Genomic DNA, 17,941 nt, shown 5'->3' on the forward strand with positions numbered 1-17,941 from the left:
TGTGTAGTCTATAGGGTTGCTTTTAATGTGTTAGTCATATAGTCTAGGTTAAATGTGAATTTACAGATACAATTTTAATATCTAGACTACTGCATAAAGTTATCAATTTCTCACTTCTTTTCGTTTAACAAGACAGAACAAAAGTTGCATAGGATTAATATAGACCAAAACAGCATAAAATGACTCAGACCTTCATCAGACTGGATAAAACTGCATTCTCTGTGGTCTGGGTCAAGGTGAATTGATGCAGGTTAGAACTAGAAGGCTGCTTATTGACTTTGGCCAGAGTCCCCCTGAGAGAGGCCCAGCTGTGCATGAAGCTATGGAAAGATGCTGTACACAGTGGTCCTTTAAAAGCTGGACAGAGGTGGACAGAACTCATCTGGGGACACACTCAACAAGACACAGGTAGAAGACCGAGCCTCGCCCACCCATCTGATTTTGTCGTTGTTAATGTATGTTAGTTTATGTTGGCCATGATGGTTGATGGTCATTAAGGTGTTATTGAAAAACTTCAACCGACAGTTTGGCGTGTAGCCTACTTGCCCATAATCAACAGTCAAAATGAATATGTTGGAAAATGTAGTTTTTTGAAATGGGACATGTTAAAAGAATACAGTTCTTTTAGCAGATCTTTTTAATATAACTAATAATCTACCCCTTTTTTCAATGTGCTTTTCAAATGAAAAACAGTGTTTTACTTGTCTAGATTAGGGCCCAATCCCATTTCTCAGGCTAGTACAGTGGTTCTCAACCTTTTTTCAGTGATGTACCCCCTGTGAAATATTTTCTCAGCCAAGTACCCCCTAACCAGCGCAAAGCATTTTTAGTTGAGAAAAAATACTTAAAACAGAGCACTGTGCCATCAGTGTCTAATTTATTAAATTTTGGAACTGATAAACACATACAAAATTCAAACATTTGGGAAAAAAACTAAACTAAAAGACTACATTTATTGCAAATGATTCAAACTAATGTAGTGAAAACAGTGACCATATAACCATTTAAAACTATAAAATGAACCATTTAAAACTCCATAAATATGCAAAACACTAATTTGTAGTATTCTCTCTTGAACTATAAAAAGATTCATTTTATGAACTTTATGAATTTTCCTAAAATATTTATTAAATAATTGTTTTTAAAGTATTTTTGCATGGATTCTACTTTTTAGATATATGTATATTTTAAAATCTCACGTACCCCCTGGAGTGCCTTCACGTACCCCCATTTGAGAACCACTGGGCTAGTATACCAATAGACCAATGGATTGGTTGACTCGCCAGTCCTGATGCTGAATATCTCAAGAGATCTAACCCAAGTCAAAGTGATGCTGCGCCATATATGGTCCATGCTGAGAATAATCCAAGTCGCATGGGCTCAAATGCCCAGCTGTTGGTGTACCACTGAGTAGGGTCCATACATTAGCAGTGCCCTGCATGTAGCCTACCAGCTTCTGCTGATGGTCTGTTGATGCTTAAGCAACATGATTGCTATGGTCTTGTGTAGCCTATAGGGTTGCCTTTAATGTGTTGGTATAGTCATATAGGCTATAAATGTGAATTTACAGATACAAGTTTAATATCTTAACTAGATATACACTAAGGTTGTGTATGGTTTCATTTCAAAATACCTGCTGGTTGTGTACATTTATAAAAAATATGACTAAAATAAAACAGTGTTTTTTTCAACGAACTCATCTTTAGCTGTGTTTTTCCTCATTGGAAATAATAACTTGCCATTCCCCACAACAACTGCAGTTTGTTGAAATGGGACATGTTAAAATAATATGTTACCACACTGCACATTGTACACATACTGTACATATCTGTCTATACGGTTCATAGTGAATATCCATGTTCTGTTTTCTATAATATTACTGTTAATACACTCTGCATCTACTATTTTAAACCATACCACTTTTTTTACATACTGTCTACACTGCATATATATGTCATACACCACCTATCTATAACACATTGCACTTTTCTACTTTTTTTGCACTTCTGGTTACAAACTGAACTGTGACACAAATTCTTATAGTTCTATAATTCTAATATTTCTTATAGTGTAAGCAGATCTTTCTGATATAACTAGTCATAATCGACCCCTTTTTTCAATGTGCTTTTAAAATGAAAAACAGTGTTGTCTGTCTGTAAGATAAGGGCCCAGCATTTCTCAGGCTAGTATACCAATGGATTGATTAACACGCGAATCCTCATGCCATATAGACTGGAAAAATCAAACTCAATATTCACAAAGTGAATAGAGTCTGGTGAATCTCAATTGGGAAACGTTTCCAACACTTGCATCATGACGAGCACTAACTTTGAAATAATTGGTCCAGCCTTACCAGTCACATTGATCAGAGATTCCTAACGTAGCCAAGAAATCTAGACGCACCGGATGCGGGTCTAGTTCGTCAGGCTAAACGTTACTTCCTACTTCGCCTAAACTTTAAAAACTGACAATAAACTGCATCAACAGTCAGGAAACAATGTATGTGGGTCTACCTTTGCTGAAAATAAATTCCTGCATTGTTCCAACTGCATTTTTAGACGTTTGCAGGTGTCATTGCTCTGTTTATCACAATAAGTTTCAGTTTCGTCTTCCCCTCTCGTCGCTGATTGGCCTGACATATTTCTTGTCTGAGGGAAACGGTTATGAACTATGGAGTTTCAGACTAGATCTCCCTGAAAGAAGATCTAGGTGGGCGGGGCCAGGCTACATGGCACATAGCACAGAGATATAACCAAAGTAAAAGTGCTGCTGTGCCATCTATGGTCTATGCTGAGAATAATCCATTGGCCCAAATGTCTGGCTGTTGGGGGACCACTGAGAGTGAGGGAGGTTACACTTTTAGGTGATCCTAATCCCCCCCAAAAAAGAGGAAGGCTATCCCTTATTTATTGCATTTATCAGATGACTAAAGCCCTGCTCTCTCTCAATTCCATTGTTTCAGTGGGGGCTTGTGCCCAAGGGTCATGTTGGACTGGGTGGAAACTATTAGGACAGACTACCAAGGGCCCCAAAGGGGATGAGGGCCACAGTTTAGAAACTGCAACTCATGTGGGTGTAGTCTACATTCAGTAGGGTCCATACATTCTAGCAGTGCTTCTCCATGTAGCCTACCAGCTTCTGACTGGTTTGTTGATGCTTAGCAACATGATTATGTTTCTGTGTAGCCTACTTAGGGTTGCTTTTAATGTGTTGGTATAGTCATATAGGCTAGGTTAAATGTTAATTTACAGATACAAGTTTAATATCTAGACTACCTGCATTAAGTGATCAATTTCTCACTTTTTTGTTTATTTGAACAAGACAGAACCAAGGTTGCATAGGATTAATGTAAGCATAAAATAATAGTTACTGTGAAATGATAAAGATTAATATTTTATCTCCATACATGTTTTAAGTGATTTGAGTTGTGGGTTGTGTATTCAAGTTTGTTTTTAAGATGTATCCAATTCATCATATCAACAAACAGTGTGGTGTTCAGAAATGTTATTCTTGAAGACAATATGATTATTGTAGCATTAATCAAAATATGTAAAATCTTGTTCAAAAGGCAAAAAGTAGGTTAGGGAGAAATTAAATGATTTTGAAGCTTACTCACTAAATTGTGTTAACACCTTAATATAGACCAAACAGCATAATATGACTCAGACCTTCATCAGACTGGATAAAACTGCATTCTCTGTGGTCTGGGTCAAGGTGAATTGATGCAGGTTAGAACTAGAAGGCTGCTTATTGACTTTGGCCAGAGTCCCCCTGAGAGAGGCCCAGCTGTGCATGAAGCTATGGAAAGATGCTGTAAACAGTGGTCCTTTAAAAGCTGGACAGAGGTGGACAGAACTCATCTGGGAGCACACTCAACAAGACACAGGTAGGAGACCGAGCCTCACCCTCCCATCTGATTTTGTCGTTGTTAATGTGTGTTAGTTTATGTTGGCCATGATGGTTGAAGGTCATTAAGGTTTTATTGAGAAAACTTCAACTGACAGTTTGGCGTGTAGCCTACTTGCCCATAATCAACAGTCAAAATGAATATGTCGGAAAATCAATGAAAGCTTTGTTTGATGTGTTGTACATTAATGTATTTCTCTCAGTTAGTTTCTCGAGCCCGAGCTTCAACCCTTGACTGCCCTGAGAAGCATGGCATCTTCCTGCATCTTCCTGCCCCTGGGCCTCCTTGTCCTGTCTCTGCTGTGTGCTGCTAATGCTGATGTCTACGTGTGGGGCATCCGTGGCTACGGCGTGCAAGGCGATGCCTTCGGTAATGCACCTGATCCCTTCGTCAAGGTATACTGTGGCAGTACTTTCGGCGGCATGACAGAGTTCATAAAAGACAATGCCAACCCATCCTGGAGTGCAGACTTCAGCTTCCGCAATGGGAAGGTTGGAGACACTCTGAAATTGGAGGTGTGGGATAAGGACCTGAATTATGATGACCATCTGGGAAACTGCGTTACAACTGTAAAAGCCGGCAGCTACAAGGTGTCTTGCAACTTTGGTAAAGGCGTTTTAGAATATCACTACAGCCTGTGATTGTTGTCATCTTGCCACTGATGGGTTTTTTGTCTGGAGAAGCTGTGGCTTACTAAGTTGTGAAAGGCTATGGTTTCATTTCAAAATACCTGCTGGTTGTGTATAAAAAAGATGACTATAAAATAAAATCAAATAAAAGTGTTTTCCTCAACTTACTGGTCTTCAGCTGTGTTTTCCCCACAACAACTGCAGCATGTTGTTTTTTGAAATGGTACATGTTAAAACTAGATGTACCGCATAGCGGTACAAAATATGACCGCCGCTCAGTCCTGTACATCCGTTCCGCGAAAAATAAATCACACTTCAATTTGTCTCCATCTTTTACTCCATCCCCCACTCTTGAAACTTTTGTGTATGCTTGTTTGGCATGCCTGAGTGTGTGTGTGCGGCTGCACAGAAAGTAGCCTACTGGTGCTGAAAAGGTGAATAGATTGTAGAATAGCCAAAGAAGATGTAGCATTGTTATAAAACCTTTAAAATCTCTAAACAATCACAAGTAGGGCAGTTCATCACAGTTCATCCATTGCATCTGGATTGATGAAAGGTCACTTACACCTGTAGGCTACATTGTATTTGGGAAAAGCAAAAGGTATCAGCATCATTTTATTTATTTATTTATTTATTTATTAATAAACAAAAACATCTGTCAGTTCCATGCCGTTTTAAACAGCTATCAAAAACCAAGGTCATTTTTAGATGGATGGATTTTTTGTGAATGTTTCTTCTTCTACATAAGATTTTAGTCATCTTTAGTTCATGTGATACTTTATTGTCAATGCACAAATTAAGTAACAGTAGTCTGAAACGAAATGCTGTTTTACATCTAACCAGTGGTGCAAATAACTGACATGTCCAAATGGGCCTTAATGAAATGCGTCGCTAGACTGTTCATACACATTTTAACAGGCCAAAGTTGAAGAGCTGTTGTCCGTTATTGTTCGTGCAAATATAGGCTGATTCATGTTCCCTTGCATTGTGTAACTGAGGTCCATGGCTAGTCTGGCTTTCATCAGACCAAGTTTTTAAGAAATCAAAAAATAAATAGCGAGCAGATCAGGCTGGGTTCACCCAGCTTAGTCCATAGGCACCCGATATTGTTTCATTTTCCGATTGAGATATCCACGCTCTGGCTATTCTAAATGCAAAAATGCTTCAGGGAGTTATGAAACTTGGCATACCCCCAGAGAATGCCAGGTCAATCATACACATAACATTTGGTGCAGTTCTGAACATCTTAACTGAAGATAGGGGCGATTAAAGCAGAATAATATTGCATTTTCATTTTTTACCGGGGGGGGGTGCAAATCACAAATGAGTGATTATGGGCCAAGTTGATGTGGGCCCTTGAGACCAACATACCATAAAAGATTCTTCATCCTCAGTGCCACGGTTCAGGTAGTTATTTAGGAAAAACTGCTTTTTTTGCGGTTCGGGGGGCCCAGCACGGTGGGGGGAGTGGCCCCCGGGGACGACACGAAAATTTTCTGTAAAAGTCTAGTGGGGCTACATACCCACCAAATTTCATGTGCACCGGTGTTTCGGTGTCCCGGGTATCGTTGACCAAAAATTCAGGAAGTAGATGACGGGAAAAAAAAAAAAAAAAACTTTGACAATCATTATATGACCGCTTCGCTAGCGGCGGTCATAATAATACAGTTCTTTTAGCAGATCTTTCTAATATAACTAGTAACTAGATGTACCGCATAGCGGTACAAAATATGACCGCCGCTCAGTCCTGTACATCCATTCCGCGAAAACAAATCATATAAATGAATTTGTCTCCAGCTTCTACTCCATCCCCCACTCTTGAAACTTTTGTGTATGCTTGTTTAGAATGTGTGTTTGCGGGCCGCACACAAAGTAGCCTACTGGCGCTGCAAAGGTGAATAGATTTGTAGCACTTGCCAAAAAAATTGTAGCATTGTTATAAAACCTTTAAAATATCTAAACAATCACAAGTAGGGCAGTTCATCACAGTCCATCCATTGCAACTGGACTGATAAAAGGTACACCTTTAGGCTACATTGTATTTGGGAAAAGCACAAGGTAGCAGCATAATGTATTTATTTATTTATTATTAAACAAAACAATCCCTGTCAGTTTCATGCAGTTTTCAACAGCTATCAAGAAGAGAGGTCATGTCATGGATTGCGGATTTTAACGTAGAAACTTCGTTCAAACTTTGTAACGTAGGTCTTGAAAAGGACACGTGGGGAATGTATTTTTCACTTTTGTAAACTTTATACTTTTTTAGATATTAATAAAAAACAAGCTTATTTTTCCCCATAGACTTAACATGGGCTGATGACATCACAATGGGCTAATTAACTTGATTTGCACCTGTATCAACTTCCAGCTGCTCACTACTAAGACCCATCAAAGGGTCAGTTAAACTGATTGCACCTGTATCAACTGCTTTCTGCTTAACTAGGCAGACTCTCTCTGTGTCTCTCCATTCTACAAGGATATAAGGCACATTCCATCCAACTTTCTATTCATTCATCCTCTTCAAACCATTCACTCATCCACCCATTAAACTATCCACCAACATCCATTAAACAATCTGCCTATCAACATCCATTCAACTTTCTGTCTATCAACATCCATTACACTATCTAAATTCAACTTTTAAATATACTCTGTCTCAGGCTTTAAGCATACAATCTGGCTCTATTAAGACTACAGATTCTGTTCCTATTTCCTCTGCCCACAACTGTTTCAAAATAAATGTCCTCACTACAATAATTCACTATTAAATAATTTAACTATTTAAACTACTCAACTATTTAACTGTTTAGACATTTCAACGGTCAGTTGTTATCAACTATGACTCCTACCAACTGTTTCCAAATAAAAGTTTGTTTTGCATTTTATGTTAATATACAGTATATTTATATTTTCATGCACTGGTAATTTCCTCGAAATTACATTTTCTAGTTAACTTGATTTGCACCTGTATCAACTTCCAGCTGCTCACTATTAGGACCCATCAAAGGGCCAGTTAAACTGATTGCACCTGTATCAACTGCTTTCTGCTTAACTAGGCCAACTCTCTCTGTGTCTCTCCATTCTACAAGGATATAAGGCACATTCCATCCAACTTTCTATCCATTCATCCTCTTCAAACCATTCACTCATCCACCCATTAAACTATCCATCAACATCCATTAAACAATCTGCCTATCAACATCCATTCAACTTTCTGTCTATCAACATCCATTACACTATCTACATTCAACTTTTAAACTATATACTCTGTCTCAGGCTTTAAGCATACAATCTGGCTCTCTTAAGACTACTATTTCCTTCGCCCACAACTGTTTCAAAATAAATGTCCTCACTACAATAATTCACTATTAAATAATTTAACTATTTAAACTACTCAACTATTTAACTGTTCAGCCATTTCAACTGTCAGTTGTTATCAACTATGACTCCTGCCAACTGTTTCCAAATAAAAGTTTGTTTGGCATTTTATGTTAATATACAGTATGTTTATATTTTCATGCACTGGTAATTTCCTCGAAATTACATTTTCTAGTTATTCTTCCCACCAAATTTCTGCATCTAATTCAGCTTCAACCGTTTAACGTAGAAACTTCATTCAAACATTGTAACGTAGGTCTTGAAAAGGAGACTTGAGGAATGTATTTTTCACTTTTGTAAACTTTATACTTTTTGAGATATTAATAAAAAACAAGCTTATTTTCCCCCATAGACTTTGTATGGGGACTATGACATCATAATGGGCTAATTAACTTGATTTGCACCTGTATCAACTTCCAGCTGCTCAACTAGGTCCCATCAAAAAGCTAGTTAAACTGATTGCACCTGTATCAACTGCTTTCTGCTCAATTAGGCCAACTCTCTCTGTGTATCTCCATTCTACAAGGATATAAGGCACATTCCATCCAACTTTCTATCCATTCTTCCTCTTCAAACCATTCACTCATCTACCCATTAAACTATCCCATCAACATCCATTAAACAACCTGCCTATCAACATCCATTCAACTTTCTGTCTATCAACATCCATTACACTACATTTAACTTTTAAACTATACTCTGTCTCAGGCTTTAAACATACAGGGCCCTATCATGACATTCTAAAGTGCATCGTCACTCGTCAAAAGTCTATTCAAATTTAGTAGGATGTCCAGTTCACATTGGGAGGGGTTTCGTTCTCAAAAGTGGAGCGCATGGCGTAACAAGGTGTTCCTAGGTCTTTTAATTAGTCATATGGGTGTGTTTGGGGCGTAACATCATTTTAAACCAATGAGAATGACATCTGTCATTCCCTTTAACGGCGCAACGCGCGATATGTCAAATAAATGCATCGGTATTTTGGCATTCAACAGCGCATTTGAAGGAGGCTGCTTGCGAGACCGTATGGAATAGTCATTCTTAAACCATGCTTTACTAAAACCTAGCATAGCCTTCACGCATTTGCACTCGTCTATTATTTGAACTCATTGGCAAAGTGAAACTAACTTCACCAAGGAGTCAGTCAACGACAAGACAGTTATATGCAGTTACTTTCACTATTGACTGACAATGGGTTACCATCGAAAACATAGGCTGGAAAAAGCAACACTTAGCCTACCCTAATGTTGCTCAAATGACTGAATAAAACAACATTTATCCTGCAGAGGAGTTGCTTATATCTCGTGACAGTGCGTCTTCAGCTGTGCTCCATACGTGTCTCTCGCCTCTCCCCTAATCACTTTTAACCGTCATTACCAATTTGCAAATGATGGTGAATAACTACTCATCATAAGATATGTACAGTATTTCGTAATATCTTTATTCTAATTATGTTTACCATTGTAATCGTGCAATTTGTAATGCTTTGCATGGAGGTGCGCTGGTGTGCGTTCATGAATGATAGAAGGATGGTGCGCACCTGCCAATATGACTGTTGACATGCGCTCTTAAAATAGCATATGAACAACTCCCATTGACTTCTGACCAGGTTTAGGTGGTGTATGATAGCGATTTTTAGACAATGCGTCAGGTCCCTCCCTAGGTTGTTAATTGCCACACCCCTGGGCGCAATGCTTAAAAAATAAAGGTGCAAAATAACGAATTCAACTTAGCGCGTAGACGGTAATTGTAAAGCAATTTACAAAAGATTCACTGAACAAAAATGCTGATGTGGTACATGAACATTTTGCTAAAAATGTGGAGAATGCAATGCAATCAAGCATTTTGGACGATATATTGTCACAAGCTGGCAGAATAGGCAACAGGCCGATGTGCGTTTTATTTGGAGACTGTTTTGCGCGACAGAGACTGAGTTTGCTGCTGATATTCTGGGGATAGGCCTAGCCAATGTACGACTTCAGCCTTTTAATATATTTGCTGCATTAGATCAGTCTTTCTAGAACAGGCAAGGGCTTTCTAGCCTCACGTCAGCAGCGCTGCATCACCCATATAGCCTACATTAAAACAACCAACGGATGGTGGGCGGGTGCCGTTTTGAAAATTGGTCAACAAACTTTGGTGCTTATGGATGGCTGATGGATGATAAGTTTTGCTATGCAGTTATGGTTGAAATAATAGCCCATCAGCGCATCTCTAGTGTGTGTGCCTCTCTCTCGCTCAGAGGGGAGGGAGAGGCTGAGGGTCGATCCAGCATGGATTCTAAACTCTGTGGTGGATAGGATCTACAATTAGGTGTTAATAATATTACCACGCTAGGTCGAAGTACTCCCAAGTGCTATTGCGCCACACATTGTAGTTCTCCTGTTTATTCGCTTGGAAAATCGCCACGTTTCATGTTGTGTGACGTACACATTTTTATCAACTACTCGTGCAACTGTATTTAAGTAGGGAAAAATGGAGGTGTTTGATTACTGCTATGTTCCTCTCTCTATGGCCACGGCAGAGCCCGCTAGCATAGCAACATGCTAACACATTTGCGCCGCGCGACAGAGCGTTTGAGTGCACCTACCGGCGCGGGAGAGGTATGACTCAACTCGGGAAAGTTAAGGTAAGAACATATATTACTACTGATTTTGGGTGGCGTGTTCCTTTAAATGGAGATGTAGATCACGGGTGCGTTAATAAATCTACATTGCGGCGAGTTGACACAAATTATTCACTTTGACGAATTTATGTAGTTTCAGTCCTAGTTACTTTACTTTGAGCCATGCTCTTCCTTACTTGAATCACCTTTGAAAATAGAGAATTGAAGTAGCCTATATGGGTGTTTGGGAATGAACGTTGACTCAGATGCTTTTTGAGACTTTGAGCTAAACGTCCCAGCCCGGTGTTTAGGATGCATCATCAGGTTATCTTTCAGGTAGCCTATATTTTCCATTAGAAAACCATCACGTAGCGAACGTGTTGTGGCTAACTCATTTAGCTCCTGTTAGTAGCCTAGGTTATGGTTATAAGCAAATGAGATGACAGTCGAAAGATGCAATTAGTGCTGTTATCAATGTTCTTGGTAGCCTATAACCGCATTTATGGTTTTCTACAAATACATCAATAATCAAATTGGCCTCTATCACTAATGCTAAAGGTAACATTATTTTTACCTACTTTAGGCTATTGATATAATTTAAGATTAACGTAGCCTACCTGCAGTAAAAACCAAGCATGTCCGATAAACATTCGCAGATTTATTTCGGTTTCAAGAAGAAATGGGAATTAAATGCCATGCAGAAATCATCCTACCTTTATTAGACGTTCGCAGCGGTAAACTACAGTCTTGTCCTTGTAGGAAGCGTAGTGTCTTTCCAACCCACTTTAGATTAACTTCCAACAAAATTACGTCTCACTGCAACGATGCGCCATCTGGTGGACAAACGACTACGTGACGCCAATACTGGAAATGCAGCCAAATTATTATTATGATGAATATTTGGTTTTCCTTTAATCCTACTGAATTTGTAATTATGTATCGGCCGTTGTAATTGCCGATACTGATGGTATGTGCATACCTGTGTGTGTGTGTGTGCTAAATGTACACATAACTTAATTTTTTTAGACCCCCCCATGGATGAAATTCTATGAATGGCATACCCCCAGAGAATGTCAGGTTAATCATACACATAAAATTTAGTGCAGTTCTGAACTGAACATCTTAACTGAAGAGAGGGGCGATTAAAGCAGAATGATATTGCATTTTCATTTATTACCGGGGGGGGGGGGGGTGCAAATCACAAATGAGTGATGATGGGCTAGGTTGATGTGGGGCCTTGAGACCAACATACCATAAAAATTTCTTCATCCTCGGTGCCACGGTTCAGGTAGTTATTTAGGAAAAACTGCATTTTTTGGGTTTCGGGGGGCCCAGCAGGTGGGGGAGTGGCCCCCGGGGACCAAACAAAATTTTTCTACATACCCACCAAATTTCATGTGCCCCGGTGGTTCAGTGTCCCGGGTATCGTTGACCAAAAATTCAGGAAGTAGATGACGGGAAAAAAAAACAAAAAAACATTGACAATCCCTATATGACCGCTTCGCTAGCGGCGGTCATAATAATCTACCCCTTTTTTCAATTTGCTTTTCAAATGAAAAACAGTGTTTTACTTGTCTATCAGTATCAGATTAGGGCCCAATCACATTTCTCAGGCTAGTATACTAATAGACCATTGGATTGGTTAACACGTCAATCCTCATGCCTCCTTATTGAAGAGCCCAGAACATGAGAGATGTGGATATAAAACCAGATATAATCACAGCGATACAAACAGAAGTGAAAGTGCTGCTTCAATTCTACAGTAATCAAGTCTGAAATATAAGCATTAAATAGCGTAATCAAAGGTCTGTGGCTGGATACAAATTATTAGTGCATTGTAGAATAGGATCATTTAAAGCTTCAAAAAGTTATTTTTAGGTGCATGATTGTCAAAAGGCACTGCTCAAGGTATTTCATTCTTATACAGACTTCATGTCCATTTGATATGCAACTTCTGACGTCTCATTGTGTCTCCTAAACGGCGGATGTCATGGAGAGTCACAGCCCAGCAACCACTGAGGTCCAGTGTGGACAAAGGAATGTCCATGGCCACTAATCGCGACACAGTTGCCATGGACACATCAGAACGTGCCAGATTCAAGTCCCGCAAGTGCTGGAGGGCAGGGCTCTGCGAAGCCCTCATGGGGATGGCAGCGTGATCCAGCACCAGACGGAACACAGGGTTCAGGGGGCAAGGAGCGGCGACCAGCGAGACCGTCTCCAGGAGGGGTGCTCCCCTCAGCAAGGCCCACAAGGCTCCCTTCAGAGATCGCCAAGACATGGGGGTCCTTTTCTGCCGCTGATCGAAAGCAAAGCTAACGAATGAACATAAAAAATAATACATGAAAAAATGCATTTTCACCTGCAGTGAATTTAAAGATTACAATCAATATTGTTTTTAGCCTAAGAACTTATACATATTTGCCATGTAAATATCAAAATCACTTTAAATTAATAATTCAAACATTAAGTTTTAATTAAGTATTAAGTACATAAGTACATTAAGTACTTAAGTACATAAAGTACATTAAGTACATAAAGTGCTTAAGTTCAAGTGATTGGAGAATGTTTATGACAGTATGTTGTAAGGCTCTCTCAAATCACCATGCAATGCTGCTGCTTAACGACACCCAATATGTATACCATTTAGATGCATTGCTTCCTATTGCATTTCTCCCTATTCCAACCCAAAATGAGGCATACAATTACATTTCAAGAGTTCTGTAATTTGTATACATGTGAGCTATGTGGATGGCTATCTCTACATTCTTCTGACACACTTTACTTACTTCAGTGCCAGACAAGAGAGACGAGGAAGACAGGGTAAGGCATGAAGGTCTTCTTCCCTGTCCTCCTCTTCACCTTCCTCTTCCTGGTGCATTCTGGGAGGTTCCATGTGAATGGTTAGTGTTGTTAGCTGAGGACAGGAGTGGAGAAGGCACAGAAGGGGGTCAAGTCCGTCCGCCCGCACCCCCTCCAGAGTGAGCGTCGTAAGGGAGGCGCCGACAGCTGCTACGCTACGTGACATCTTAGACAAGGGCCCTGGGAATCTCAGGGTGAGGCTCCGCAAACTGGCCGACCACCTAGCCAGCACCCTGGCCAAATGGTCACCAGACACGGCCTCTTCCTCCTCGGAGTAGTCCAGCGTCAGAACAGACAGGTCAGGGCACAGCTGCCCCAGGGGACCCAGACTTCCAAATGATACTCCTTGGACTTGCCTAAGACGCAGCGTGAGACAGACCCCCTTTAAACTGTCTTCTTGTTGCACTTTCAGAGCCCCGTTGCCCCTTGTGTTTTCCGAAGCCATCGCACCTGTGAAGTCATGGCAAGCTCCTTCTATCCCGTTAGATTCTCCCTCGTCCTCATCTTCACTGTCCTGAATCCATAAACAACTGTTTGTTGCTTCAGACAGAGAAAAGCTCTCCTCTTCAGCTTTATCCATGCCTGTGACATTGTCACCATTGCCTCTCTCTGTCCACAAGTCCCTAAAGTCAGGCATCTGTGTGCGGCAGATGAACTCCTCGACCTTATGAAAATCCCCATCCCGGAGGAGCACACAGGCTTCGCCCAGGGCCTCCAGGGCTACTCTCTCCAGCCAAGGCAGGCTGAGGAGGAGGAAGGCTGCAGTGGCTTGCCCGTCCTCCTCCCACTCCCCAAAGCCGATATCCAGGGCGAGCAGGCTACGGAGGACTGGCAGGCCGGGACTCTGGGGGTGCTTGGGGGAGAGGAACAGCAGGCTGACAGGGTTCAGGTGGTGGCAGCGGCTGACGTCCAGGTGGCGAAGCATGGGACACTGGGTGGGTAGTGTCTGCAGGACCCGGACGTCACACATGCTCCCGGCCAGACTCAGGGAGCGCAAGTTGGCCAGAGACCCCAAGAGCTCCTGCAAGACTGGGGAAGAGACGCTCACTCCGCCTCCGAGGTCCAGAGACAGCAGGGCCTGGAGAGAAGTAGAAGTCTTTGTTTAATGTCAAACCGTTAAATGCAAATTAGAGGTGTGCATTTTCATTTCTGAACTTCCTCTTTTAGTACATAAGGTTCATTATAGGTAAGGTACAGTGTGGGAAGGAACTGGATTTGTAGCCTACAGACCTGGTTAGCTTTATGCAATACAAAGCTTAATATGATCATTACAAATAAACAAGTAGCATTATGCAATGCTTTTGTGCTTCTGTGTAACAATTCATAGAAAACACTTCTTGTAGTCATAAAGTTGAACATAATAACTTCATAGTGTACACAGCTGAAACGCTATTGCCAAATATCCTGTATGGATTATGCCTAATCCTAGACTAAAAGCTTTTGTTCTTATATTTCTAGTTTGTTTTAGTCTAGGACTAAATTGAACTCATGTATGGGACATAATGTTTAAACATATGAGAAAACATATTTCACATACAAGTTTCAACATGTCAGAATTTGATAATCATTGGATCTGTCTAAGATGGGCCATGAAGACTGAGTGCTGGTAATTACCTGGCAGCGTGCTCCAATGACGGCACACAGGTTGGATGTTACCAAACCAGTGCAGCGGCCCAGAGAGAGGTGACGCAGCTGGGGAACCAACATGAGGTGCAGGGCCGCCCGGGTCACTAGCCGTCGTGATGCCAACAGAGACAAGAGCTCCTCTAGTAGATCTGAGGCTGAAATAGGAGGATCAGAATTAAGCCCCATTTGCCTGATACCTTCATACAACTGAGAAAAGTATGGACACACACACAGGGACACAGCTGATGAGATGAAACTCACGTAGCTGGCTGAAAGGCCCCATGATGTATCTGAAAAAATACTGATCCATGTAGTTTTGGGCATAGTCACGGACCCACACATCATTCATATTTTCTGCAATACTCAGGAGACACAGCCTTGTTAGTGTTGCATGGTGTTCACTATCTTTAAACCTGCATTTCCTCTTCTTTACCACTCGCTTTTCACCCTCTGTTTTCCCCCTTGCCTCTGATTGACGAAAGAGAGGCATCTCAGCAGCTTACTCGGGACAGCTGCTGTTAAATGACAGAGCACAGACAGAGCTAATGAAGTAGGCTTAAATCATTCTTTGCATTATTAACACAGTAAAATGACAGACAGGCAACCAGAGTTGCACTGGAGTCTGGACAACACACCACCGCCGACTAGAGCTGCAAAAGATACAGGAAGTCATTAATTTTTAATGGAAGCCGGCTTCTCTCAGCTGTCAAGGACGCTTGTCAAAAAGTACGGGAAAGCTTAATGTCTAGTAAACGGGCTCTGCTGTATGCTTTGGCCGCTCTGACGTGATAGAAGTTGCTGAATGACTTCCTGTATCTTTTGCAGCTCAAGTCGGCGGCGGTGTGTATGAAGCCGAAAAGCATTCACACAGGTAGGTAGCCTACACTGGCCATAGATTTCCCTCTGCTTCTGTCCACCAACCATAGACTTTTTAATATTCGAATAATGTTTAGCTAATGTGTGGAATAGGTAGCTTTAAAGTGATTCGTTTAGCGTAAGATAAAGCGACCAGACATATTTAGCATATTTAGATTAGCAATCAGATGTGAACTTTCAGCTCTCAGATCAGATCATCCGGGTAGAGTAGACGCGCACCCTGACTTCTCCTCAGACATTTACGTCTGCGGTGTAATCTATGCTTCTCATTATTACAGCCAATAATGATGCGGAAAGATGAACATATAATGCACAATGAGTGACTGATTCGTGGATTTTATACATAGAACTGCCTTACTGTTGTCTCTTCTCTGTGTCTTCTTCTGTTGATTTTATTGACAGTTTGCAGTCATACCGCCATCTACTGGACAACATTGTGAACACCATTATGTATGTATTAGGCCTTGCCTATTTTAAAGGAGAATTCCGGTGTGATATGACCTGTGCGTCAGTGTTGCCAACTTAGCGACTTTGTCGCCATATTTAGCGAGATTTCAGACCCCCCAAGCGACTATTTTTGTAAAAAGCGACTAGCGACAAATCTAGCTACTTTTTCTGGCGTTCTTGGAGACTTTTTGAGACTCTGATGTGATGGCATGTAACGTCCCTTTTTACTCTTATGAGTGAGCAGTGAGTTCGGCTGTGCTGTGTAAGAGTCTCATGCCTGTTTCGTTTGTGAATTAGCCTACATCGAGTTCGCCCAAAGCGTTGCCCCATGATTATAAAAGTAATGACTAGCCTATGTAGTATCAGCCCATGTTATCCACGGAAGTAGATGTTCTATGGACCCTTTCAAGAGAGTTCCATTATCAGCATCATAGTTGGCCCCACAAGACTTCCTTTTCAACATTCCATATGTTATCTTAATGCAGAGCAAGTAGATGGGGCCCAAATAGAACGTTCAAGCATTGTTTTTGTTTTTATTGTTGAAAGGGTCTATAGATCTAACAGCTCAGACAACATTATTGGAAGGTGCAGCAACTTCAGGTGAGATTACAACCAGAGTCAACGAGACGAGAGCAATGACATGATGACAGGGAAACAGGGACACGCTTTCCAGCACCGTTCAACAAAGGAAAGTAGGCTACAACTTCAATCACAAGCAGATAGTTCAAAATCGAGCATACAAGTTAGAAAAACCTAAAGCATTCGTTTAGCTAGCCTCAATGTTGTCAATGCAGGACAGACTGTCGGCTGAGGGGAAAAAAAATCTGTCGGTCTGTCCGAGTGACATTATCCAAAATATAGCCATTGTTGTAAGGTTAAATTGTGTGTAGCCTATGGTGAAGTTATCAGACTTCAAGCTGTGCAAAGCAAATGCAGCAGTTGGGAATAGGTTGGAAATGACTGAATTTCAGCCACTTAATGCTCATTCTGGTGTATATTATGACAAGATGTACAGAAGTGTAAAGTGTATCAATTACCCTAATATACAAGTATATTAAATATATTTAAAGTAGGCTCTTAAAGTTGCCTATTTCAGTAGGCCTAGGAGAAAAGCAAACAGGTGTAAAGGGGAGTTAAAGGGCCATCACCGTTTTTTTTTGGGGGGGGGGGGGGGGCGGTCACGACCTGGTGACGTAATTGATATGCAAATTAGTGTGTGACATCATCTATCGACATTTAGCGACTTTTGGAGCTGGCTTTAGCTACTTTCCATTTGAAATAGTTTGCAACACTGGCATGGATTAAGTTGCTTTTCAGTAGATGGAATCGGGAGCGTACCTATTTTCCCCGGGTCCTGGGTTTTAAAGGGTCCTATGTTTCCCGGTCCCATACAAAGTGGGGAACATAGGACCCTTTTTTAAAACCTTAACCCTAACCATAACCATAATCCTAACCCTAAACCTAACCCCGAGTGGGGAACATAGGACCCGGGGAACATAGGTATGACCCCCTGGAATCCATGCATTTCCACGGAATTATTTTTGCACCGCAACGAAAAACTGTTGGTAGCATTGGCTAACTAGCCCCAGAGTGCAGGGGACAAGCCGAAGTAAG

The 17,941-nt window shown here is 41.0% G+C and overlaps 2 protein-coding genes across 2 annotated transcripts in view; both read right to left on the reverse strand.

Annotated features, from left to right (window-relative positions):
* Nucleotides 1–17,941, reverse strand: part of klf9 (Kruppel like factor 9) — a 130,571-nt gene that overhangs the window by 41,735 nt on the left and 70,895 nt on the right. The gene's annotated exons all lie outside the window — the stretch shown is intronic.
* Nucleotides 11,713–16,281, reverse strand: LOC143106313 (uncharacterized). The gene is made up of 5 exons (XM_076270579.1): nucleotides 16,239–16,281; nucleotides 15,266–15,519; nucleotides 14,993–15,159; nucleotides 13,306–14,456; nucleotides 11,713–12,831 (listed from the first exon to the last, which is right to left on the reverse strand). Exons 2-5 carry the CDS (start codon nucleotides 15,492–15,494, stop codon nucleotides 12,447–12,449), a joined length of 1,932 nt encoding a protein of 643 aa, XP_076126694.1. The 5' UTR covers nucleotides 15,495–15,519; nucleotides 16,239–16,281; the 3' UTR covers nucleotides 11,713–12,446.

The sequence above is a fragment of the Alosa pseudoharengus genome, unplaced genomic scaffold, assembly GCF_046254945.1.
Source record: "Alosa pseudoharengus isolate Yale_2024_CS ecotype anadromous, Long Island Sound unplaced genomic scaffold, YU_APseudo_1.1 YU_APseudo_1.1_scf_6, whole genome shotgun sequence".
NCBI lineage: Eukaryota > Metazoa > Chordata > Actinopteri > Clupeiformes > Clupeidae > Alosa > Alosa pseudoharengus.

Bases quoted from the DNA above. Each gene is read 5' to 3' on its own strand.
- LOC143106313 (XM_076270579.1), bottom strand. From the start codon at position 15,494: ATGCCTCTCTTTCGTCAATCAGAGGCAAGGGGGAAAACAGAGGGTGAA. The intron at 15,160-15,265 runs GTGAGTTTCATC...CTCCTATTTCAG, and splicing joins GGGGCCTTTCAGCCAGCTAC to CCTCAGATCTACTAGAGGAG. The intron at 14,457-14,992 runs GTAATTACCAGC...ACTTCTCTCCAG, and splicing joins TCATTGGAGCACGCTGCCAG to GCCCTGCTGTCTCTGGACCT.